The sequence below is a fragment of the Vipera ursinii genome, assembly GCF_947247035.1.
Source record: "Vipera ursinii genome assembly, chromosome: 10".
In the NCBI taxonomy this organism is placed as follows: Eukaryota; Metazoa; Chordata; class Lepidosauria; order Squamata; family Viperidae; genus Vipera; species Vipera ursinii.
The window spans coordinates 17,160,892-17,187,820 of NC_139520.1; the positions used below are offsets into that span (position 1 = coordinate 17,160,892).

Here is a 26,929-nt window from a genome sequence, read left to right on the forward strand (position 1 = left end):
AAATGTGCAGTTTCTCCTACAGTATGCGCTTGGACTAGCAGAAACAGGCAAGAAAAGGGAAAAAAAAAGTTCAGTCCTTATGTTTTTAGTTCTCCAGATTTTCAGACATCAACGTTCCCAGGTTTAACCACAGGCATCCAGTATGAATTTGAAATTTTTGCATATAAACTACCATCTCTGATATGCTATGGAGATGTAGGTTGCCATCATACAAAAGATGACTACATTTACAAGGAGACCCTTGCAAAAGTCATAGGTCTCCTTCAAGAAGAGCCCATTGTAAAATTTTGCATTATGTGCAACTCTGCACCTTATACTTTTTTTCTCTTTCTTATTTAAGTCCGCAGATAAAAAATAGGTTTGATTTCAGAACTCTAGATACCATATAATGTTAAGTGGCACATTACAATCAAGTGAGATCCAGGCAAGGCCGATCTTACAGGGCTTCCAAAAGGGACAAATTGTCTGCAAATGCTATGTTTGTTTGAGGCGTGTCACAGAAGTTTATATTACCCTATAAAAAAACCTGGGAATGAAATGCCTGCTTTTTTGTTTCTAAAACCAAGGAAAAGCACAGGGCATAATCAGAGTTAGCATACAGAATCAGATTGAAGGTTTCCCTGTGGTAAATCTGCCATTTGAAGCTAGCAATTTGCTAACATGCTCTATAAAGTTCTGTCAAATGGCAATCTGTCTTCCAAAAAGATTACAGGAGACGAGATGCACCAGTTCTTCAGAGGTTTCACTACACGGGTTTAGGCCAACTCGCCACGGCCAACTTGCCACAAGACAATTTGCCTTGGTTAACTCACCACAGGACAGCTTGCCGCAGGATACATAATATCGAAGAAATGAAGGAACAGAATCATCAAATAAAGGATGCAAAAGGGAGGACAAAATGAAATGTGAATGACCAAAATTAAAATATTTTTTTATGATTTTAAATAATAAAATTGTTGAATTATCCCACGGCAAGTTGTCCCATTCCATCACCACCCCTACCCACTTCAGTTCTGAGTGCAACTCAAGTTGCTTGCACTCCTTTAGGTTCCTTAAATGTCCACACTTTAATAAGGAGTAGACTCAGCAACGAGAATCCAGTGTAAGAAATTAAATCCATTTATCGTGTCATTTAGTCCAGAAGTGTGCACTTACTTTCAGCAGAATTTAGAACTGCTTTCAGATCACTTCTCAAAACAAACTTACAAATGATTTAAAGCCAACTCGTGAATAAATACTTTTCTTTCAAAAGTACGCAATACAAATTTGTAAAAAAAGATAAAGGAACAAAACGTTAAGTGAACAAAGAGGACGTCTCAAATCCTCTCAATATTCACATTTTTTTTTATACAAAAGGATTAAGTTTTGACTATTCACAGATGGCCTGACTTCAACTCAGAGGCATCTCTTTATATTAACAATCCAAACTGCAAAACTGAAAAGTTTTGGGTGTTGTTTTTTTTTAGTTCATCAGCTTAAATCAAGTACCAATGCAGACAACGCGTTCATGTCTCTCATGTGAGGATGCTGCACCAGGATCTCCTCAATCTTCTCCCTCTGCTCTGAAGTTGGGAATATTTTTTTCAAGGCTTCTTTTAAATGGGTGGTTTCGCTGGCAGATCTTGGAGGTGGCGGGTGGGACATTGTAGGAAACGGAGGCAAGTTAGGGGTGAGACCAGAAACAGGGTTTGGAGGCAACTGTCCGTTCCCTTCTGGCTGCATCAGGAAAGATGATATCCCTAAAGGAAGATGGCTTCCGCTTGCAAGGCTGTGCTGGGTTGGCATAGCTCTGGAGAAGAATGGAACATCATTCAGTATGAGAGCCTTTGAATGGTGAACAAACAAGCAACCTTGCCCAAGTAAGATGGCCTACCGTCGAACATCACAAAGATAGCCAATATTTGATAATCTTGCTCGTTTGGTGTCTTTGAGTCGGGGTCGACACCTGGCAACTGCCTGGACAGGTCCCTGCTGTTTTCTTGGCAAGAAACCTTGGCCCAAGGTCAGTCCACTAGCCTCACAGTCTCCAGGTTTCTGGACTGAGAACTTTAGCACTGCATCTGGTTGACTCTGAAGTACTGTTCTTATTGTAGCCTTAATGAACCTTTAGATCTAATTTGTACTTTTATCAGAATAACAAAATAATAGTTGGAAAGGGGCCTTGGAGTTCCTTCTAGTCCAGGGGTAGGCAACCTTGGCATTGCTGGCTCAGGAATTCTGCGAGTTGAAGTCCACGAGTCATAAAAGAGCCAAGGTTGCCTACCCGTGTTCTAGTCCAATCAAGCAGGAGACCCTATGTCATTTGAGATAAGCAGCCAAGAAAACTTTTAAAAAGTTTTATTATATCCTTGTGACTTGGTACAACTTATTTTATGGCTTCCATGTTAAACTTTGACACAACTGCATCACAGATCCGTCTGTTGCATGCTCTACACCAGGAGTAATGTCATATTTACTTTAGGAATCTACCACATTTCTAAATGCAAGAGACTGCTACTAAGATTATAGTTGGCTTATCTTAACGGTGTATGTTGTGTGTGTGTGTGTGTGTGTGTGTGTGTGTGTTGGAAATATACCCACCCCTTGTACATTCGGTTATGGCAACAAAAGATAAAGCAAATCTGACAGCAGAGCCACTCCTACTTGTGCTAAGCCTGTCACGTCTTTTCTACATCTCGTGATCTTCTCAGTTCTCTGCAGAACTCTTTTTTTAAAAAAAATTTCCGTTTCCTCTTTTGACAAGAGAAGAAAAAAAAGAGAGCTTGGGAAGCCCCTAAGACCTTCTACCTGAAACTAGCTTCCTCCTGAAGAAAACGGTCTAATCCGGGTCCATTTCGTCCCAGGGGGTCATCAGGCACCATGAAAATGTCGCCAGCAAAAGTGTACTGCAGAAGCCTAGTGCAGCAGAAGAAAGGGAGGAAAAAGTGTTGACCGAAAAGATTTAAAAGTTAAGGTCCCCCCTTTTCCAGTCGTGTCCAACTTTAGGGGATGGTGCTCATCTCTTGTTTCTTAGCTGAGGAGCCAGTGTTGACCAAAAAACACTTCCGTGGTTATGTGGCTGGCATGACTACCATATGCCGAGGCACACAGAACGCTGTTACCTTCCCACCGAAGTGGTACCTATTTATCTGCTTGCATTTGGATGCTTTTGAATTGCTAAGTGGCCGGGAGCTGAGGCAAGTAATGGGGGCTCACTCTGTCATGCAGCACTCGGGTCTTGAACCCAGGCTGCCAGCTGACAAGCTCAGCATCTTTGACCGCTTTGGTGGCTAAGAAAGCAGCTCCCGAAATATTATAGAGAGACGTCACTGTTTACACACACACACACAGAGACACACACACACACACACACACCAGCAAGGCGATCACAAAGGCAAGTACCTCCTCTGAATAATCTCCCTCCAGGTTGGGGATTCGTCTACAAATTCTCTGAAGTTATCATTGGTAACAACAACACCTCCAGTTTTTTCAGCAAGGTGCAGCAAAAATCTATAACACATTTGGGAAAAATCAGTGCCCAGGTGCTGAATAATTTTTTCTTAAAAAATATTGAAACATTTAAAGGAGTAGAATAAAGAGCTACATAAAAAAGTAGAAAGGGACATAGTAGTCAAGAATGAACATTTAGAATTTACAGTATAATCATAATTTTTTTTACATTGTTTATATAACAAAGAGTTTAAAATTGTCATAAAATTTAATCCATTTATTAAATTTGTAGAAGTCTCTTCCATTATTTTTCTCTATTGTTTTACCTTTTCTTTTTCATTTATGTGATTACATACTTCTATCTTTGGAACAATGACAGCTAGTGTTGATACCAATATTAATAATGGAGATTTATAGAGATTCCCAGCTATTTGATAACATAATAATAATAATGCACTCAATAAAATCTGATGAAGGCCTGACTAACATGCAGCTTTATATCCTATCATCAAACTAGTGATTTATCACCATTTCCAGCATAATTCAAAAGTTTTTTTTAAAAAAAAAACCACAAGGGAGTGGTGGAGGTTTACTTTGAGATCACTTTGGGAACTAATATAGCTGGAAAGAGATCTGTGAAAACTTTAGTGGAAAAAAAATCCAAAACAGTAAATTCATTCATTCTATATTCATCTGACAAAGCAACACATGTTAAAAATACGTAACTTTTTTAGTGACCCCCTTCCTAGAGGACAAGTCAGCTGGGTAGCTTCTCTTTCAAACCACCAAGAGTCACAGAACTGGAAGTCTGGACGAAACTCTTTTTACCTGTCATCGTGAGAAGCAATTCTAGCCCCACATACAATTCTTGCTGGGGTAAGTGCCAAAATGCCAACATCTTGTAGCTGGGTTAAGAAATGCTGCTCTATGGGGAAAAAAGAGACAGAAAAGAAGAGAATAAAATGGATATATATATATATAAATAAATTTATTTATTTATTTATTTATTTATTTATTTTGGTAGGGAGGTACCAAATAATGCCCAATGACTGACTTTTAAGTTCATCTAACCATCTTATTAGCTAAGCTTTGAGACTTATTGGAAAAATGAAGTTGAGGTTCGAATAAGCAGAAGGTATGACATTGGAGAATTCTATCTTAAATCCACAGGTCCAGGATATAGTTCTTTTTATTCCTTACCTGTGATATTAGAATCTCTCCGTGTTCGCCACTGTGGGACAAAAACTGTAATCTTTCGGTGGCCGCGTTTCCAAAAGTAATCGACGGCAATTGCGATTCCTCGACAGGAAAAGAATTTTTGCAGACCGTGGCTATCGGAAAAGAGAGAGAAAAGAGTATTATTTCTCAATCTTCATAATCTTCTGTTTGTCATAATCGGCTATCAAATTCTTCCACGAGGGGTAAATGTTATGAGAGACATGCTAAACCAAAATCAAACCAAAGCCTATCCATTCCCACATTCAGCCCAGTCAGAATTGAGTCACTAAGGCAGGGGTCTTCAAACTTGGCCCTTTTATGACTTGTGGACTTCAATTCCCAGAATTCTTGGAATTGAAGCCCACAAGTCATAAAAGGGCCAAGTTTGAAGACCCCTGCCCTAAGGAATAGTTTTCTCCCCCCTTTTAATGACACTGCAATCCCTTGCTTTGGGATGAGATCGGGACAACTGATTAGAGCTGAGCATTTGCTGTCCGGATGCCCTTCCTGATGCCTTTGTGGGGTTCACAGCAGACAATTCCTCATTACGCCCAGAGAGAGAAATATCTGCCATTACCTAGGATCAAACTCACAGCCTTCTGATTGTAAGGTGACAGCTCCACCTCTAGGCCACCTCGCTGCTCTGACTAAGGAATAAATACAATTTTAAAAAGGCAGAAGAGATGATTCCTCTTTGATCAGAGATTGTACTTGGAAAACCAATGTTAGTGAAGGAATAGCAGCTATATCCCTGACAGCAGCAGCCGTATAGAAGCTGTGTTTATGCCAAAATTATTCCGCTTATTCAAATACTGTAATTAAACGTATCTGTGCCAGAGTGTCTCACACAAGTATGTCAGGCATGGCGTTAGCGTGTTGCTGTCAAAATGTACCGCTCAGCGTTGCTTGTAACAGTGAGGAGGTAGCAGGTAAATTTAATAAATAAGCAAAATGTACCTCCGCACTCCCTTGTCCCCATCGAATGCTCAGGTTTGAGGGAAAATCTGCAGTTAACAATATAATTTGAACCTTGAAAGTTATCGCTATATATATTTCCTTACTGTAAGTTTCTCTCCTTGCGACAACAGAGGGAGTGCAGGCTTAGAAACTGGAAAGACCAAGATAAATCAGAACCATGACTATATGCTTTAGATTTCCTTCCTTGTACAGAAGACTTCCTTCAAAAAAAAATTGTTAGTCATTATCTAGCCAGGCATTCTCCCCACCTTTTATTCCACTATTCTCCAGAATAAAAAAAACAAATGAACAGGCAGAAGCTTGCCTGAGGCCAAGCTAAGAAACAACCAAGATGCGAGGGATCTAAAATGGGTTCTAGGTTCAAATTTGAGATGGATTTCAAGCCGGTGTGGTGTAGGGATTAAGGTGAGAATCAGGACAGCACGGGAAAGATGGGCGGCATAAAATTTAATAAAATAATATTTTTTTAACATATCAAACAATATGAACCAAACTGACCTTCCTTGCTACTGTTGCAAAAGACCAAAAAAACCCTTTAAAGAGTGTACTTCCTCTAACAAGAACACAATTAAATGTGATGCATAGTATGACACAGCTTCGATATTTGTATGGTTTCTCTCCCCAGTCTCAATCTGGGGGAATCCACCTAGAATTTAACATGAATCATAACTGCTACTATAAGTATTTTACGAGCTTTGTGTCAAGTAAGGAGACCAGTCATGGCAGGTTTTTAATATACTTTGAAAGAAAGAAAAGGGAGTGGAAGGATAACCTGAGAGGCCACGGATCGGATCGTCTTACCTATCTCTGGGTCTTACAATTTTCAAGTTTTATTTTTAGAACTGCAATTTCATGTAAAGCTCTGGCAGTAATCCCTTTACATAAAGGGGGTTAAAAAAAAACACAGCCTCAAATCCTCAAACCACGTTTCCTTCTGCAAGCACAGCTAAAACAAACAAGGTTACCTAACAGTGCAAACAAGCTCCTGTGTAACTTCTGTTTATTTCAACTGTCAGTGGATGATGTGTTCTTAAGGCGATGTGGATGCTAACAGACCCACAAACCTAATGGGAAATTCCAACTATGGCACATGAGTGCATAAAAGGTCCTTTCCATTATATTTTTAATTCCTGTACGGTTTTCCTTTCCTTTCCCTGCCCTTCTTCGCTCTGCACGCTTCTAGAAATCTAAGGATCATCCATACTCACGAAATTGCAACGTTGCTGCCATCTATGACGACGTATTTTAAGTGGGCTCTCCCTGGCTCGTTTTTCAGTTCCAGCTTGTACGGCGTTTTCAAAGCCTCTAGAAACCTCTGAACGCCGGTGACTGAAGGATCTGGAGGATGACCGTACAGCCCCCCCGTCTTCCATTCTGGATAAGAACTACTCGGTTGCAGAGGAGGGGAGAGATCTGCAAAGGGCCTTGGATTGGGGGATGGGAAATGCTGGGCTCCGAGCTGCACAGGATTACAAGTTTTCGCTGGGTCCTGTGTCGCAGGAGATTGGCTGGAACACCCTCGAATAACCAAGGTTTCTTTCTGAACTGGTGGCTGTGTGCTCTCCCAGCCACCCCTGGCTACCAAGATCGGGTCTTTGGGTCTCTTATTCTTGGTTGCCACGTGTGCGTTACTAAAGGCGTTCACGAAGCCATCGCTTTCCACCTCACTCGCCTTGCTACTACCCTGTTCTGAGCATCCCAATCGCATTTTGCCGAGCTCTTTATTCGACGATTTTGTGTTACCCAAAAGAGCAGTTCGATTTTCAGCGTCTGGTCCATGGATTCTGTCTCCCGTTTTGCAGGGCGCTTGAGAAAAAGGGGCGACGTTTGCATTCTGGGGCGACTCTGATTGACGGCCTAGGTCTGGGTGGACCCTGTTGCCAGGACCGTCTTTATTTTTCTCTGCCTGTGCTTCAGTATTCTGGGATGTAGCTCTAGACTTGCCTTCCGCTTCCACCCCAGTCTTGCTCTTTTTCTCAATTTCTTCTAGGAGGAGCAAGGGCTCGGCCAGCTGTCCATGTTCGGCAATCACCGTTTCTACAACTTCCTCAGAGTAGCCCATGCTTTTGAAAAAATTTACCAGTATCTTGTATTCCATCTCCTCGCTTATTTCATCACCGTTTTTAGTATCAAGTAACTCGTTTGTATCCGAGACCAAATCTATCACCACTATGTCGTCCTGTCTTTTGCAAGACATCGGCTTACATTCCTGGTTGCTTTCAAAAGAAAATTGTTTCTTTGGAAGCCTCTCTTCGCCATCCGAGGACCTTCTTTTACACGACTGCCTTTCTTTCGAGGCAGATGTCTCCAGAGAAGTTAGACCATTTATAGGTAAAAAAGGTCCTTCTGGCTTATCGGGGAACACTGTGTCCATCTGCTTGGCTAATTCAGAGACCGGCGTGCCTGCATTGTCCCTTGCTTCCTCCTGAGCTGTTCTGCCCTCGCTGCTCATCACAGATAGTTTCTGAACCTGGGTTGGGTGCCTTAACGTCCCATCGGAGGTGCCAGGATCTGCAGTTCGGCCTTCTGCTTTGCTGTCTTCGTGCCGTGTGAGACTCAGCAGTTCTTTCTTCAGTGAGCTTGGGAGGATCAAGAGGTCCATCATGTATTTATCTGCGTGCGCTTCAACCAGGTGCTTGAACTGTTTCTTCACGTCCGACTCCCTGGCCGTCGGCTCGTTGAGGTTGCTTTCAAAGAGGCTCACAAACTGCTGGATGTGGCTCCTGGCCATGACCACAGGCTCGGTACGGCCTTTAATACTGAGTGTCCCGATCTCTGCTATAGTAACGTCAGCAGACGTGCCCTGAATAAGGCAATTCAGGAAGAGGTTTTGTGCTCCTACAAAAATACAGTGCATGGCTTTGGGATAATATTCCCTCTCTTCCAATTCGGGCTCGCAGATTCCTTTAATATATTCCTACAAAAAGGAAAAAAAAGGGGGGGGGAGGGGGAAGAGAAAGCATAAATTTAGGCAATTTGATGACAGTTCAGCTCCTGAAATTTGTGCCTTATTAAAGCTACAACTCTAAGCTCTGTCAACAAGAGTACTTATTGTTGTTTTTATTGCTCTTTCTCCTGGAGGAGCTGAGAGCAGATTGCAAGCAAATAGTACAGGTGAAAACAACCTTAATAAGACTATCATCCTTCATTTTTACAAAATGGATGGGGAAGAGAAGAATCTTTAAATTAGGATGTTGCCAAGCGTGAACCTCTATGAGAAATCTAAGGAGAAATACTTCTGCACAATGAGTCAATCAGATTTCGTAGGAGAAGAGTTTTATTGCACCTTGAAGTATAATTTGCCCCCTTTTCTTGTGTGTGTTGCTCTGTGCTAACCTTGCGCTGGATTCTAACAACATAAAAGAGCTTTCCGGATCTAATTACCTAACGTTTATACTCAAGTGCTGAGAAAAATAGGAAGGAATGTAGTATCACGGTAATTGAATTGTGCCCCAGAGAGATCTTTTTATAGTAGTTGCAAATACATGAAGCCAAACAACGCAAGGCGCTTTAAATGAAGAGTGTGCATCTCATTCAGGAGAATGCCAGAGAAAATAATTAGTCTCCTCATTTTCTGGAAGGGCTATCTAGTGGAGGCCTATGCACATTGTGATAACATACATGGATTATCTGTAGCTTCCCTGCTGTCAATTGACTCTTTTGTCAAGGATGTGTTTGCTAAACCAAGGATGTCTGTAAGAGAATTTTGCAAAGAAAAGTAGATGACCGCAATCTTCAGAGACCTGTATTAGTTTAAAAATCCATGTTAATCACATTTATTATATAGTTTATGGAACCTCTCTTTAACAATTCTGCATTCATGGGACAGAATAATTCAAGATTTCAGTCACCAATGAGTTTGGCTCACCGGCTTATTAGTTTCATTCCAAAACAAACTTTCTATTTTTAGATCCCCTGGAATGATGAAGTTCATGAGAAATGAATAACTTAACCAAGGCATTTCCATTCAGGAATACAGCAATCACTTGGATGCAATTTCCTAACAGAATTATCTACAACACTCTTCCCTACTGTAACTTGCATTATTCTCACCCAGCCTGGTTTCTGCTAGCTAGGGATTATAGTTTTCGTCCCAACGTATGGGAAAGATTACCTCAAACATGAAAACTCCTATTGTGTAGCCGACAACTCTTCTTCCAAGTGTTAAAATAGATTGATATTTACAGTAGCACATTAGTTCCTGCTGGTTTCACATTTTCCTAGCTAGGAATGGAAGGAATCTGGCTTTACCTGGAATCATTATGAGAAGGTGATGACTCATAGTGGAAAGCCTGTACAGGGACCAGGTAGCAAGCATATGTCAATAAATTCTTTATTGTTCTGAAGCATAAAGGAATGTAAATTTTCTAGTATAGAACACTTCCTTTAAATATTGAGGTCTTGACATTTATCTTAATTTATTTACAATGCATCTAATCCACCCTAATCCTCTAGGCAATGTACAACAAAATAAAATATAAAGATTCACATTAAAAAAAGTCAAACAATAAATATAGAGGATGAAAGGCACCATGCAGAACCACAAGGGACCCAAAGGCTTGTTGGAACAATATTGTACAACCCTGGCTTGTTTACAGAATATTAACAAGGTATTTCCAATAGGAAATTCCACAAAGTGGGACTGCCACAGAGAAAGCCTGCTAGCCCATACCCACTGACCTCAAGAAATGGGGTAAAACAGGGAATGATCAGATCAGACAGGCATATGCAAGGCGTTACTGGATTTCTTAAGATTAAATGAAATTTAAAAGAGCCCATGACTTGTTGGCTTAAAAATTAATACAATGATACAGAACAGGATAATAAGAGTTGGAAGGGACTTGAAGGTCTTCTAGTCCAACCCCCTGCTCAATCTCTTCTTGAAACCTCCAGTGATGGAGTACCCAGAACCACAGGAGGCAAGCTGCTCCACTGCTTAATTGTTCTCACTGTCAGGAAATTTCTTCTTAGTTCTAGATTGGTTTTCTCCTTGATTAGTTTCTTCTCCTGCCTTCAGGTGCTTTGGAGAATAGCTTGACTCCCTCTTCTATGGGGCAGCCTCTCAAACACTGTAACACTGCTATCATGTCACCCCTAGTCCTTCTTTTCATTAAACTACACATCATGGGAAAATCTCTTCACAGTCCAACATACCCACCGCTGCAACTCTAAATAAGGCGCCTCTTTGGGTCTTGCTTCCCTTCTGCTTAGGATGCATTGCCCAATCCTAACCCAAGCCAAAATACCAAGAATTCTCTATGCAAATCTTATTTTTTACTTTTGTAAGTAATTCATTTCCTATGAAACAGCAAAGAATGACTTGAGTTTTCACATGAGAGAAAAATCTGGTTCTGCTATTAGTAGTTTCTGCTTATGACCCACTCACCCTATCGCATTTTAATACAGCTGATTGTATTCCAGATTTTAGTAGTAAAGAATATGGAGGTAAAGGAAAACGTCTTCAGTGTACCAACAGCAGAAGCAGTTGTAGTGGCCTTAAATTATGAAAAAGATTCTAGTGGCTACGGTTCTCACATCTGTATCATGGCTAGTTTTCAAAGACATTATCTTTTATATTTGTAATTGAAGCAATAAGTATTGCAACATTCCGGTTTTACCCTGGAAATATAAAAGAGTTCCCAGTTAAAATTGTGTAAGCTCAACTGCTTATGCAGTTAGGCAACCAATTAATATCAAAAGTCTGAGGTTTCTAATTTGCACGCTTATTCCTATTTTCAAAGGGCTATTCAGCAGGAAAGGTGAATATGGGGGAACATCCAGTTTGACCAAGAAAAGTCTCATGTTTCTTATTGTCATCTATAAACCATTCATGAAACTATACTTCAAGATAATATATCCAGAAATTTTAACTAATTTGAAATATGGCATGACCTGGCTAAATGATTACAACACAGTGAAGTTAAAACGTTGTGTACAGATTCCTAGTTTATTTTTAGTTCCAAGTCAATACTGACTTTCAGGGGAGAAGCCACAAATGGCCAGACCACCTAAAGGAGAATCTGGAATAATTCTGCCTTCAAATGTTAGATTAATGACAACTAGGAGAAGGCCCTTTCCTTTAAAATTCTGTTTATAAAATGCAATACTGTACTACTTTGATCTGAACAGATCCCTTGCTCGAACTGCTGTTGATTCATGAGTCGGGAAAAGCAAAATAGGAGCTGTCCAACAAATCACCTCTTTATAAAATATATTTCTGAATTCCTGGAAGGTTAAAAAATGGGGCAGAAATCTAGTTATGAAAGCCCTCTCCCCTACTGCCAGCCTGAGAGGGATTTCTCCAAATCGCATGAACCTGCAGGTGCTTTATAATCATTATAAATTCAAACTCTCGGGCGATAATAATAGCAACGGGACCAAAATGTGTGACAGAGCAGAGTCTGAGCCGTCTGGGTGCAAGTTCCAGTTTCTGGATGAATGAAGCTTCTGCAGAACTTGGTACTTCATAGGCAAATTAGGCATTCACTAATTGTCAAATCATGATTATAAAGCACACGCTAAGAGTTCTTCCTTTCCTCTGGCTAAGGTTTTCAAAGTACATAAACAACTTCTGTACGTTCTGTACATAACTGGTAGGATTCTGATCCTACCCCTGGAAATCAATCATATGGCCATTACAATTTACCACTTAGCCTTAGAAAGAGGCACAAAGCAATATTTCCATGTCTGTAACTTTCCTCCCTTTTCATCTCTCATACTTAGTAGAGATGCATACTTTCCTACAAGGCACTTCATGTCTTTCTTTGTTCACTGGTTACCAGCTCAAGTCCTTTTTGCTCTGTATTTTTTTTTAAAGTAACATCCTGCTCACTCCACAATCTACACTCAAACAGTTGTATTAATACAGGCATTTCAAAAATGAAAACCCCTAACACAAGCCCTAAATAAAAAACCTGACATGCTCTTTATTATATTAATATGAAATACCCATTAGAGAAGGGCTGCCTTCTTTCCACTGAAACAGACGTTTATTTCAAACCACGGTGGAATCTTAAATTACAAATAATATTATTTAAGACTTAACCAGAGCATGAGGAAGAAGAAGTGCTCATGCATGAGAGAAACACATCAAACAGCTAACAAAGATCAAGGGAAAACTACTGCACGGAAAGTTTAGTAAAATATCCTTAATGCTAATCTGGGGTAAATAAGAAAGTTTCCCCAGTCTCATTTACGGCGGGCAAATTAAAGTGAGCATTTTCATTGAACAAAGAGAAGTCTCTTCGAATGATTTGAAAAACATCCCAGGTTTCTTTTCATCTGGACAAAGCTGGCATTGAGGAGATAAGCTGCCAACTGGCTCACCTCTTATCTCTTGATTGTTTATGCCTCCGCTCTCTTCCATCTGTTTCCCAGCCGGCCCACAAACTTGCAATCTCTACTTCATGCAAAAGGTGCAAAATACACAGCCGGCTAATATCCAAGTTCTACAGACACTGTACAGTGCAGGAAGAAAAAAAAATGAAATTGTCCAAAGTTCAATGCCTGGCATCCTAAATATCGAGGATCCATAACATTTAAGTCTTTGATTCAGAACCTAGGGAACTACTACCGGTTTGCGCAGACACTACTAAGCTAAATGGACTTATTCTTCCTGCCTGCTCAGAACTACTTTTGCAATGGCAAAAAGCAGACAAGACCCAGGATGTTCTTGATTAGCCCTATAATAAATCGTGGCAATAAGTCTTTTTCTGAAACAGACCTACTTCTCAATTTGCTAGCAACATCACAACAAGGTGTGTTCTACTTCTTTGTTCAGGCTTTTTCTGTTATAATAAACAAGAGAGATTTTTCCTGGAAGGCAGGAAGAATGAATACAGCTTGTCAAAGACCGCTGTTCTTCCAGCCAACAATGAAAGCCAAATGATGTTGACCCCACATCTTGGAATCTAGAGGAGCTGAACTGATTGTTTCATCTCAGTAGAAGGACCTCCACCTCACAATCACTTGGTTATTGACCCACCAGAAGCCTAGAGTCTTTCAGATGAGAGATTATAATTTCCTCCCTTTGAATTCATGTTGATGCAGACATCTGTCATGGACACACCTGCAGAGAGGCATACGTGTGAAATGTGATGATGTACACAAATATGAGATCTTATCACTTCCTGCCCGTAATCTGGGAGGTAAATTACAGCCCTCAAGACTAGCAGTCGTTTCGGTCAGGCCCCTGTTCTTTCTACCCCTTCATGCACATCACTTGGATCTACTCTTTGCTCAAGAAGTGAAACTTGATGAAGAATTGTGTTTTGGCTGATATTGCCCAACTGTGGGTGTCCCCCACCCCTTCCTCATTAGATAGGGTGCTCTTTTTTATACCTGTTTGTGTATGTGTATTATTATATTTTAAGATTTTGGGCTATCTAATCCCAATGGATTCTGGATGATGCACAAAACCAGGGGGCAAAAATTAAATCAGTTAAACAGCCCAGACTAAAAGGTTCTAATGAACAATAAAATCAACAACACAGAGGACTCAGGCAAATAATGTCAACCTCAGGGACCAAAGACAGGTTTCCAAAGCTTTCTAGAACCATACACATACATAAAGAGCATTAATACCTATTCCTAAATGAATATTAAAATACATCTTGATACCTAAATGAATTTAAATGCATAGATACAGAGAGACATGCAAGCCAGATGGAGTGAGGAGGGTGGGAAAGGTTAACATGAAAATATTCTCCTAAAAGAGGCGCCATTGCAGACCCAGACAACATTTATTTATTTACCAAATTTATATAACCCACCTCATTTGCAGGTAACTCTGGGTGGCAAACAGAATTACAACTAAAAGCTAAGCAATCCACATAATCCAACCATTAGAACTAAATACAGTCTGAAATCTGTCAGGCAGGGGAGCGTCTACTAACGTCAACCCTTGTGTACCAAGCAGCCACTTAACAGGCTCCACATTTCTGTGGGATTGGCAGGCCTGGTGCCAAATTAAGTGTGGGATCCTCAGTGCTCTCTTGAGCTTATTTCTCTTCTTGCAAATGTTTCATGACCCAACTAGGTAACATCTTCAGTGCTAGAAGGAAGTGGAGTTTGCTCTCTTTTAATATATCTATATATCTATATGTATATCTATATTTATATCTATATATCTTGCCTTGTCAGCGTTAGTAGGAGTTGTGGTTGCTTGCTTAGGCTGTTTACTGTTAGCCTATTTGTCAGAGTTGACAGTTCCTTGATCGGGGTGCTGTTTACGGTTTGATTGTTGGTCTCCCAACTAGAGCACCGAGGACCCCACAGTTCAACCTTGATCTACACATATCCTGTTCTATCATTCAAAACCTCAGTGTTGAAGCCTTCTGGAAGGTCAGCAGCTTGGGGCAATCTGAGGGGGGGGGGAAGAAATGACCTTCCAAGTGGTGGCAGGGTGGAAAAGGCTCTCCTTCAGAGACCTGTCAAACACAGCCCCTTAGTAGGTGGGGCCCTGCTGGGATGGGGAGAGGGAACTGGGAAAAGGCAACCCCTCAAATCATCGCTCCCGTCATCCCAAAGGTGTTTTACAAAAGCAATGAGCCTTGGTGGAGCAGTGGGCTAATGCCTCCTTAAGTAACACCAGCTGCCTGCAATTAGTGCAAATTCGCATCCTACCAGGCTCAAGGTTGACTCAGCCTTCCATCCTTCCCAGGTAGGTAAAATGAGGACCCAGATTGTTGGGGGCAATAAGCTGACTTTGTAATAATGCCGCTTGGGGGGGGGAAAGCCCTAATAAGCAGGCATATACATAGAATGAAGGCTATTGCTAAGCACATTGATTTGTACTTTAAATTGTAAGCTGCCCTGAGTCTTCGGAGAAGGGCAGGATATAAATGGGATTTTAAAAAAATAAAAATAAAAATAAAAGGCTGCTGGACTTCCTTGTTGTTGTTTTCCTTGAAAACGTTTCAGAGTGCAAATAATCCTTCTGTTTCCCATCATTCAGTCAGACCTGAAGAAGCTTCTTGCCTGAGAAGCGAGACTCTTTTCATCTGGACAAAGCTGGCACTGAGGAGATATGCTGCCAACTGGCTCACCCGTTATCTCTACATTGTTTATGCCTCCCTCTCTCTTCCTTCTGCCTCCCGGGTGTAAAATACACAGTCAGAAGGAACCGCTTGCCTTCAGGAATCATGGGCACTCCATCCCCGGAGGTTTTTAGCAAGAGGCTAGACCACAGGTCTGCAACCCGCGGCTCTTTCAGCTGTCTCCTGCGGCTCCCAGTCCTCTACCATGTGCAGTCCCCCCCCAAAAAAAAGTGGGACTAAAAAAGTTCAACCAATCAATTCAAATATGCAGGGTAGGTGCATTTCTCGCCTTGGCTCCACTCTTCAGTCAAACCCTGGGGAACCGGTTCCGAGTGGCTCTTTCACTGTTTCAGGTTGCTGACCCCTGGGCTAGACAGTCCTTTATCTGAAATGGTATAGGTTCTCCTGCTTGAGCAGGGGGCTGGACTAGAAGACCTCTGAGGTCCCTTCCAGCTCTATTCTAAGTAATATCCAAGTTCTACCGTCACTGTACAGTACAGGAGAAAAAAAAAGAAGAAAAATGTCGTTCAACGCCTGGCACCTTAAATATCAAGGATCCACAACAGAACCGAGAGAACCCACAGGCGGTCCTCGACTTACGGCCACAACTGAGCTCAGCTTTTCTGTCACTAAGCAAGACAGTTGCCGAGTGAGCCTTGCCCCAGTTTACGACCTTTCCTGCCACATTTGTTAAGTGAAGCACGGCAGTTGTTCAGTTAGGAACACGGCTCTTAAGTGAAACCGACGCCGCGACGGCTGTAAACACGAACCAGCCGCCAGGCCCCCAACTTTCGCCCACGCGACCGTGGGGATGCTGCGAGGGTCGTTAAGTGCGGAAAACGGTCTCAAGTTACCGTTGTAACGTGGAGCGGTCGCTAAACCAGTGTTTCCCAACCTTGGCCACTTGAAGATGTGTGGACTTCAACTCCCAGAATTCCCCACTCAGCAATGCTGAGTGGGGAATTCTGGGAGTTGAAGTCCACACATCTTCAAGTGGCCAAGGTTGGGAAACACTGCGCTAAACGAGCCGTTGCAAGTCGAGGACTGCCTGCCTGCACTACGTGGGACCACCCCGAGTGGAGGAGCGAGACTCCCCACAGGCATCGCCCTCCTTCCCAGGGGCTCATCCCCAGGGACGCCCTCCCCCGCCGGCCTACCTTGGCGCTGCGCACTTCCTCCCGTCCGCCCAGCAGGCTGAGCCAGATCCTGCGCCCGCCGGTGCCCGGAGGAGCCCAGCCGCCGCTTGTCGCCGCCTCCAAGAAGGCCAAGCGCACCCCGAAGAGCCGCTCGATGCAGCCGCGGCTCCGCTCCAGGAAGACGCTCTTCTCCGCCGGCGCCGTGAACTCGTCCAGCACCGTCTGGGACCGGCCGTGGGCGCTGCCGCCGCCGCCGCCGCTGAGGCCAGCCTGCTCCTCCGACGGGGCGGCTGAGGCGCGGAAGGCGGCCATTAGCGAGGCGCCCGGCGGCCCGCGCGACTCAAGCGGCGGCGGCAGGAAGGCAAGCAGGAGGAGGAAGAAGTGGAGGAAAACCGGCCGGGGAGGCCGCCGCGGCCGCTTCCCATCGCTTCGGGCCTGACAAGCGCCGCCACTGCCCGGGAAACTCCCCTGCGCCGTCGCGGTCGTCGTCGCCCTCACCCCGGAAGCGCCTGGGCCTCATTGCTATGCAACCGTGACGTCACCATGAAGCGCCGAGGCGACATACAAGGAGGGGCGGGGCCGGCGGCCTCGGTCGCCGCCGCCGCCGCAAACCACGCCCCTGCCTCTGTGCGTCGCCTCTGCCCTCACGCGCTGCCGGCCGCGGCATGTTGGGTGAGGGCAAGGCGGTGGGCGGGTCTCCTGGCAGCCCGCGGGTTAAGTCTTCGGTCCGGGCTTCGGCGGGGGAAAAGGGTGGGCTCTTCGCGGCTCTCTTGGTTTATGGGGGCTGCTTTTCCGTTGCTGTGGCTTGGCGGCTATGTGGGGGGAGTTATATTCTTCGGGAGGGGGTGGGGGGCTGATGAATGGCGTGTGTGTGTGTGTAGAGGACATGGAGGCTTGTATGAAGCTATGGGGTGGGGGCTGATGAATGGTGTGTGTGTGTGTAGAGGAAATGGAGGCTTGTATGAAGCTATGGGGTGGGGGGCTATGAATGGCTTTATGTGTGTGTAGAAGAAATGGAGGCTTGTATGAAGCTATGGGGTGGGGGCTGATGAATGGTGTGTGTGTGTGGTGTGTGTAGAGGAAATGGAGGCTTGTATGAAGCTATGGCAATCCAAACAGCAGCGCTGCGTCTCTCTCTCTCCAGGCGGTCCTGGACTTACTTCATTTAGTGACCACTCAAAGTTACAGGTGCTGAAAAACAAAAAGAGGCTTTTTAAGACCGTTTTTCACACCATGGTTCCAGAGCTGTGCGCAACGAAATCTCATTTTAACGTATGCTGATTCGTGTGCTTTTAAAAGTGACAAGGAAGTTATTATTCTATCCTGTTCTAACTGTTGCAGCACACCCATGCTGGGGCGATCACAAATTGAAACCCTTGGCACATTTTATGACCATTGACGTGTCCCAGGGTCATGTGATCCCCTTTTGCGACCTTCTGGCAAGCAAAGTCGATGGGGAAGCAAAGATTCACTTAAAAGCCAGGTTATTGACTTGACAAATTCAGTGATTCACTTAACAGCTGTGGCAAGAAAGGTCATAAAAATGGGGCAAAACTCATTTAACAAATGTCTCATTTAGCAGCATAAATGTTGGACTCACTTGTCGTAAGTTGAGGACTACCTGTATATGCAAAGGCGTTTAATGCTGGTTTAATCAATGCAGAATAACAAAGAGTTGGAAGGGACCTTAGAGGTCTTCTAGTCCAACCCCAGCCCAAGCAAATGAAGTCACAGGTGGTGGTGTGGCTCACCCCATGAAACCTAACCCCATAACCCTAATCCTTAAACACCCACACTCACCCCTGTCGCCCTTAATCTTAAGGGTCATAATCCTTAAAATTCTTCAAGGTTTCCCAAACCACTTTCAAGGGTGAGAATGTGCAGTTATTATTTTGTTTCATTTAGTTTATTTAAACCCACCACAAAGATCAATAGGTTATAGCAATGAGAAGCCATGCAAACATTGAAATAAATTGTGTTCTCTGAACACAAGCAGAAAGGTAACATACAGTATGACATATGACCGACAATCTTTGCTGGCCTGGCGAGTTTCTAGTTGTTTTGGAACTGTTGGTGAGACCGTTAAAAGTCGTTGGCGCTGTTTGAATTTGTTCTACCAGCAGCAAGATCTGACTGCTGGCCTAGTGATGGATTCTATTGCATATCAGGACTGTTTCCAGAGGAGGAGAGGACCTGGAGCTTATGGAGCGAAGGAACTGGATGAGGCTGCCAGCAGGCCCAGAGGAAGAGAGAGAGGCTTTTGGAGGAGTTGGTGGTGGTGGCAATGTGCTCCAGGGGTGAAAAGAAGCAAGGCCTCTTTAAGGAAAAGAAGAGTCAGGATTAGAAAAAGGAAAGAAGGCGAGGTTGTCAGAATACAAGCGAATTTGAGGGCTAATCCACATGGAGCCCCATTTCCATCTGTCCTGATTGCCATCGTTCACTCCCTAGAGACTAAAATGAACAATGTGAAATTTGAGTGGACCACGAACAAGGAGTATATATCGGAGGTGGTGACCCTTTGAGAGCTGTATGCAACGAAATTTCATTTTGATGTATGCCGATTGGTGTACATTCAAAGTGACAATAAAGTTATCATCATCAAAATGGGCTCCACCACCCTCCAGAATTTGCAGAAAAGGAGGTTTTGGTGCTAAACCAGCTAGATTGCGACTAGGAAAGGCTGAAGTCCAACACAAAATGCTGCAAGATGCCAGAACAGTGACAGCCGGACCAAAAGTTTGTAAGATTGATTACTCATTAAAGGTAGTCCTTATTTAGCAACTGTTCATAGCTACGACAATGATGGAACAGTAATTTTGTGACCATTTGTCACATTTGCAAGCTTCAGGTCTGCCAAGCAAAGGAAAGCTGCAGAGAGATCATAATGATGATATCCTAATTGTGATATCGCTTAGTGACTGCTTTGCTTAACAATAGGGTTTGCCAGTCCCAGTTACAATCCCTAAAGCAGACATGTCAAACACAAGGCCCGGGGGCCGGATCTGGCCCGCGAAATGGTTTCATGCGGCCCGCGAAGCCATCCTGGAAACAGTGAGGGAACAGCCCCCACTGCCTTGGCCCTGGCCCAGAGACCCTCCTCCTGCCAGAGACCCTCAGATCTGTCCCACTCCTGCCCAGGCCCCCATAGGCACCCTTGATGCCAACGATGGAGAGCTGGCCACGCCCACCCAGTAGGCCATATGCACTCTAGCCACACCCACCCAGTAGGCCACGCCCACCCAGGCCACACCCACCCAGCCCCCTGAGGGCAACCGCAATGCTGATGCGGCCCTCAATGAAATTGAGTTTGACACCCCTGCAGGATGGCTTCCTAAATTTGCTATTCTTCTTGGTCAAATGACAATTGAGGGTTATTATTTATTTACTTAGTAATTTCTACCCACAGACATTAATGTCCACAGTAATGTTTTTGAAGCATAAAAGATAGCAGAAAAACAATAACAAAAGCAAGGCTTAGCATCACTCCTCAAAAGTGCTATGGAAAATTTGGTGCATTAAGCTGTTTGTGGAAGGAGCTTCAAGATGGAAGCTGGTCTAAAGGGCTAATTCTTTCATCCAGAAACAGCATCTTCTGAACTTGGCCGTCTCATCTTTGTGGGGAATTTCAGGTGGCTTCTCCCAGAAAAAATTGTGTAGCTCTTTCTATTTCCCAGTCAGTTTCTGCAGATGCCGAATTCCTTGCCTCTTTAACAGCTCCAGTAGATTAAAAAGCAAAAGTCTTTTGAGTCAACTACATTGATATCTCCTTACCGTGTTCTTGTCAACAGAATAAAACCGATGTACAGATGCAAAGATAACACAGGCCTTGGCTACCTGCTTCTCTTAATTCATTTTCTCTGTGCTTTCACTGCCACTGCTGACTTCCTTGACAGGCTAATCTTGAGTTTATTGCTGCCATCAACTGTTCATATTGAGCCAGTGCAGTTCCCAGCCATAAAAATGAATGCAAATCGGACGCTCTGCTTGTAGCGTTGCGAAAAGCGGAAGCCGCGAATTCAAAATCTCAATTGCGCCACTCCTGCATGGGTCAAACAGAATTGTGAAAGCTCAAAGAAATCATGTAGGTCAGTGATGGCGAACCTTTTAGAGGCCGAGTGCCCAAAGTGCAACCCAAAACCCACGTATTGCCGACACAGCAATTTAATCTGAATACTGAGGTTTTAGTTTAGGAAAAAACAACAACTCATACATTAACATCTGTATAGAATCATAGAGTTGGAAGGGACTTTGAGATCTTCTAGTCTAACCCCCCCCCTTGCCCAAGGCAGGAGTCCTCATACCATCTCTTCTTCTCCAACCTTTTCTTGAAAACCTCCACCGAGGGCACATCCAGGGATATAAATATTGATTTCTGGAAAACGGGTTTTTCAAGGACAGGCCCCTATTAGTGATGCTGCTGTTAAAGTTCTAAATATGTCATCGGCTCAGTTGTGACATAACAAGAGAACGGCGGTCCACCATCTGTGTTTCAAAAACTCGGATGAACAAACAAAAATAACCCAATTGCAGCTTGCCACCAGATATGCTTCCATTTACCGGCCTTGCGATTTCAACTGGGGAAAATAGGATTTCCGTAGTGAGAAGAAGGAAGGCGAGTGGATAAAACGCCCAGACTCTCTTAAGCATTACAAAGCCTGGGTAGCAGCCGTGTTTACTTAAGCACATCGGAGAAAGCTTTCTGCCGGATTGGATTGCCAGGATATGCTCAATCTCTCCAGTTCTGCCAGTTTGGAAGGGACTCCGAGAATTGCTGTCAAAACAAAATTTCCTGATTTTGCCTTGGGACATTCTAACCCAGTTGCTAGGAGCTTGGGAGGGGGGGAAAGAGAATTATGAATGTTTAAAACGAGACATTTCCCCGGTTAGAGTCTTGGCTGCCACAGAGGCTGGGTGTTAGCAATTTTAATTAATGGACAGCACATCTGGTTTTAGAGAATAGTGCTTGGAGCACTTCTTGGAGATCCTTAATTAGGTATTAAAACCTGCAGGTGTTCTGGCATCCGCTGACTTGGCTGTGCAGAGTTCACACAGGGAGATTTGTGTGGGGATGTGTAGAAAGCCTCTGCATTTCGGCGTATGGTGTGTTATGCTAAGGTTCTGCATCCGTTTAGGTTTGAATTTTCAGGCACAACCGGCTGGCAGAGGAAAAAGTCGAGGCAAACCAGGAAACAGTTTTCATCGGGAACCTCTGAGAAAGGGTGAAATGTTATCCACAAGCTGATGGGAATGGCATCCTCAGGAAACAGATGCTTTTGTGCAATTGTGGTGCACTTCCCAGCATTGTTGAAATAACAGAATAGCAGAGTTGGAAGGGATCTTGAAGGTCTACTAGTCCAACTCTCTGCTCAGGTAGGAAACCTTATATCATTTCAGACAAATGGTTGTCCAGTCTCTTCTTAAACGCTTCCAGTGTTGGAGCATTCACCGCTTCTGGAGGCAGGTTGTTCCACTGGTTAATTGTTCTAACTGTCAGGAAATTTCTCCTTAGTTCTAGGTTGCTTCTCTCCTTGATCAGTTTCCATCCGTTGCTTCTTGTCCTGCCTTCAAGTGCTTTGGAGAATAGCTTCTCCCTCTTCTTTGGGGCAGCCCCTGAGATAATTGGAACACTGCTATCATGTCTTTCTTTTCATTAAACTAGACATATCCAGTTCCAGCAACCATTCTATATATGTTATAGCCTCCAGTTCCCTGGTCATCTTTTGAAGAAGGTACAATTGATGCATTGTTTTAGATGGTTAGAAAAATATGAACTGTACATAGAAGCACTATGCATGTAAAAAAAATGGCACCTGCAAAAATTTCCCAAATTTTTCAGTGCTCTGCTCTAAAATAAATGCTTTATAGAGTTCAAAAACATTGACCAGAAAAAGAAAATCATTATATTTTGTTTATCTCGATGGCTTGGTCAAGGATAATACAGTTGAACAAGAAAGATGCTTAGCCCCTGAAGGCAGGACAAGAAGCAATGGATGGCAACTAATGAAGAAGTAAACCAATCTAGAACTAAAGAGAAATTTCCTGACAGTTAGAAAAATTCATCAGTGGAACAACTTGCCTCCAGAAGTTGTGCACGCTCCATCACTGGAGGTTTTTAAGAAGAGATTGGACAGCCACTTGTCTGGAATGGCATAAGGTTTCCTGCTTGTGCAGAGGCTTGGACTAAAAAGACATCCAATTCTGTTATTCTGTTATTATTCATGTGCCCTGAATTTGAATATAATCCAAATAAAGCTGTGTATGAACGTGTAAGGATATAAATGTTTGATCTGATAGGGATATCCCTCAGTCCTGAGATGGGCGGGTAAAAAAAAATTCCACTCTCTTCCTCTCTTCTCTGCAATTGTCTTTTATTTTCTTAGCATCTCTAATTCCGATACGAGAGAAAGTGGTCGGTTGTTTTCATCCTACCTTACTTAGCATGCAAACACAAAACGTACATCTCAACCACAGTCCTACGCGTCATGAGACACGCCTGTGAGCAAACACATTTAGATTTACACTTCTTTAGAACAGCCCTGCAGTCTCGTTTTCCTAACGTTTTTGGCTCCCCATTTTGCCTTTTCCAATCAAATCTGGGTCTTAAAGTGGTTCATCTGGATGCATTCGGTTTTGGGAAAGACCCATCTGATTAATATTGTTTAAGAACCAGTAGGGGGCATCGTGCCACTATCGTAACTCTTTAGAGACACTCTCTCTCCCCCCCCCTTTTTTACTGGTAGAATATTGTAGTTGCAAACTAAATTTTGTGTTTTGTTTACGGCATTAATTCTGAGGTTAAGGGTTGGCCTGCCATGAGCAATAATAAGTTTAACCTTTGACTTTACACAATAAAATGTAATGCATCACTCCATGACTCTTTTGTAACTGTTGCTATCTGTAAATTCATCTTAAGATAAATAAAGTGCCACCAGCATGTGATGTTTGTAGAAAGGGGTGTCCCAACGTGCAGAATAAATAAATACATGTATTCCAAAAAGCGGGAAGGCAGTAAAAATATGGGTGTGTATATTTTTCTACCAAAAAATTTAAAATATTGTGTGTATAAATAGGAACAAGGGGAATGCTGGTCTGTTGAATGTAATAAAAGATGGATTGAAATAGGAACTTTCTGCCTTTTCCCTTACAGTTGAAATGAACCGATGGGATTGTGTATGTGAAAAAGCTGGATTGGATTCGTTGTCTTCGCTACGGACAGAAAAGTCGTGCACCAGCATTAAAATAAGAGGTTGAAGAGAAATAAGCTGGGATATATTCTTGATATCCTGACTTTCAGGGTGTATGGTTTTTCTGTGCCTGAGAATACATTCAGATGTTCAACACACATTCTACCATGAGTTGCATTTTTAAATAGGAAGACATAGGAAAGCTTCCAAACCCCTCCCATTGCATCCAGATAGTTACAAGATATCCCTGTTGTGCTAAGCCAGGTGTTTTTTTTTTTTAAAACACTGTGATTTATTGAATAACCTGTGATTGGGTTCACACAATGCACTAAACCATAAATCATAGTTTGCACACTAAAATGGCTAAGGTTGCACGTTGGTTTTACATGGTAAACTCTGAAGCCCTCATGCTTTGTGTTCTGTCTTTAAGACTCTCCCAAAGTTGCTCCTGAATTGTCAGTTTGACAAATTCAAATTGACAATTGATCCATTTCTCTTCAGTCAGTTTGATGAAACATTTTGATTGAAATGAGATCCAGTTCCCCCCCCCCCCGATTATTTAAAGTTAGGTTGGGATACTTCGTCCTGCCCTTTTGTTTCTTTGTTCTTAACAGAATAGCAAAGCTGGGAAAGACTTTGTAGGTCTTCTAGCAAGAGATTCTATACCAAGAGCCAGGGTGGCACAATGGTTACAAGGCAGTACTGCAGGCTGACTCTGCCCACTGCCAGGAGTTTGATCCTGACCAGCTCAAGGTTGACTCAGCCTTCCGTCCTTATGAGGTCGGTAAAATGAGGGCCCAGATTGCTGGGGGCAAGATTGCTAAGCTTGTAAGCCGCCCTGAGTCTTCGGAGAAGGGCAGGATATAAATGGAATTTTTAAAAAAAGATGCTAAGATTGTAAACCGCTGAGAGAGGGCTGTAAAGCAGTATGAAGTGGTCTATAAGTCTATTGCTATTGCTAATTGCTATCCCAAACACATGGCTGTCCAATCTCTTCTTAAAAGCCTCCAGGGTTGGAGCACCCACAACTTCTGGAGGCAAGCCGTTCCACTGATTAATCTTCTCTATCTCTTACCTGGTAAGCTTGCCGTTCGGAGACATAGCCATGAAGTGTCAGACACCCTCGTTAGGATGAATTGCATATGTGGGGTGAATATTAGTAAGAAGTGCAACACTAAAAGTGTGTGTGATTCTCCTGCCTCCAGTGAAGTTCAGTTTGGGTTGTTTCTCGGTGATCCTTCTGTCTCTTCTTCTTTGTGATTGGGATAGCAACTTGCTCCCCTGCTAGGCTGTTGAATTTCTGCTCATCAATCCTCTTCTCCTATCTTTCTTTTTTCCCCTCTCTGCTTTCCCCAGCATGCGCCGTATGGTGGATATTATCTAAAAGATGGCTCCTGTGAAAACATTTTTCCTTCTCCTTCCCCGCTGCTTCTTTCCAGGTGGGTGTTTCTTCTCAGTGACCTAAGAGAAACTTGCTCAACCTTGTGAAGAGTAAATTTGGCATGGACATTTTCTGAAGCCGGTCATGTGAAGTGGAGCAATTATCCATCCAAACACATTAAAGGAGCTTCTTTTCTCCGGGGGTGGGGGGGTGGGGGGGTGGGTGGAGGAGGAATATACTCATAACACAGAGAGATGTAATAAGTATGGAGTATTGAAGACAATATTTATGCTAGCCTCTGCCATTGATGTGGGTAATAAAACCCACTTGATCAAAAGTGGGGAGAGGATCAAGATTTTGGGGAAAAAAAGACAAAGAGCCTTTCTTCCTTTGACTGACTAAAGGATTACATTGAGGAAACTTTGCTCTCTAACTCTTGAATCTGGTGGAGCTTGACCTAGCTACTGTTTGGAGACTCTGCAGAAGTGCAGTTTAAAAGGTTAAGAATTGAACTGTTAAACTCTGCTCCTTGGAGCAATAAATGCCCATTTTATTGCTTACTCGAACAGCGCCATCTTATTCCCTCTTCCTTCAAGATGTGTCTCTTTCCCGGGGTCAACATCTTTTCTTCAGGTTAAGCCAGAAAATGGTTAGAGTAGTCCTTGGCTTATGACCAGAATTTCTGTGCAAAGCAAGACATTTGTAAAGCGAGGTGCCGCGTTTTATGATCTTTTTGTCGTGAAGTAAACCATTGCGGTTGTTAAGTGAATCGTTCAGTTGTTAAAGGAATCTGGTTTCCTCCATTGACTTTACGTGTTGAAAGTCAACTGGGGAGGTTGCAAAAGGGGGTCACGGGACCCCCAGACTAGAAAAATCCAGATTTAACTTCTCACTGAGATGTGCAGGCTACTGAGAGATGTCCGCAAGTCATTATCCGTCAGCCTCACAAGCTTGTTATAACTGTAAGATTTAACTCTTGAGAATCACATTCTATTGAGGGTCACCATCACTGCCTTACCGATTTCATGCTCCACTTAACTTTCCTGCCAACCCAGTTACACAGCTGACAACCGATCACAGAGATACAACTGAGCATTAGGCTTAAGGCATTCTTTTAGAAGGAGAACAGGCAAGACCAGACAGGATAACCCAGGCCTGGTTTACACTTATCTATTTTTACTCTGTTAAATCCCTGTTTGTCAGTTTGGACTTGTTTGATTATTCTTTTCTATTTTGCCATGTTTATTCTGCACCCTGCTTCAGATTTCTTTTAATAATAAACGGTCTGGAAATGTTTTAGAATAAATAAGAAAGACAAAAGGCATGTCTTTTTCCTTCTGTTTTTTTTTTCTTCCTCCAAACAAATTTTCCCCATCCATTAATCTGAATTACTACAAGCTATTGTATATTTTTAGCTGCAGGCCAATTATTTGCAGAAGGACGGAAGGCTGAGAAATGGAAAGGTTGTGAAAGCAAGTGGATGAATAATTATGCTTTCTATGCCTTCACATTTTTGCTTCCTTATCCAGCTAGCATTTCTAGAGTCTGTCATCATTTTATTTATAG

General features: G+C 43.0%; 1 protein-coding gene and 1 long non-coding RNA gene across 3 annotated transcripts in view; both read right to left on the reverse strand.

The window, feature by feature from the left end:
* Positions 1-26,929, reverse strand: part of LOC310645094 — a 296,214-nt gene that overhangs the window by 205,796 nt on the left and 63,489 nt on the right. The gene's annotated exons all lie outside the window — the stretch shown is intronic.
* N4BP1 (NEDD4 binding protein 1) lies at positions 1,097-17,317 on the reverse strand. 2 transcript variants are annotated; one of them, XM_083370795.1, is made up of 7 exons: positions 16,820-17,317; positions 6,834-8,542; positions 4,630-4,760; positions 4,258-4,354; positions 3,382-3,489; positions 2,788-2,895; positions 1,097-1,789 (listed from the first exon to the last, which is right to left on the reverse strand). In XM_083370795.1, exons 1-7 carry the CDS (start codon positions 17,108-17,110, stop codon positions 1,471-1,473), a joined length of 2,763 nt encoding a protein of 920 aa, XP_083226921.1. In that variant the 5' UTR covers positions 17,111-17,317; the 3' UTR covers positions 1,097-1,470. The 2 variants fall into 2 exon arrangements, 1 of the variants encoding a protein (XP_083226921.1); XR_014493444.1 differs by lacking the exon at positions 1,097-1,789 and having other exon boundaries at positions 2,865-2,895; positions 4,156-4,354.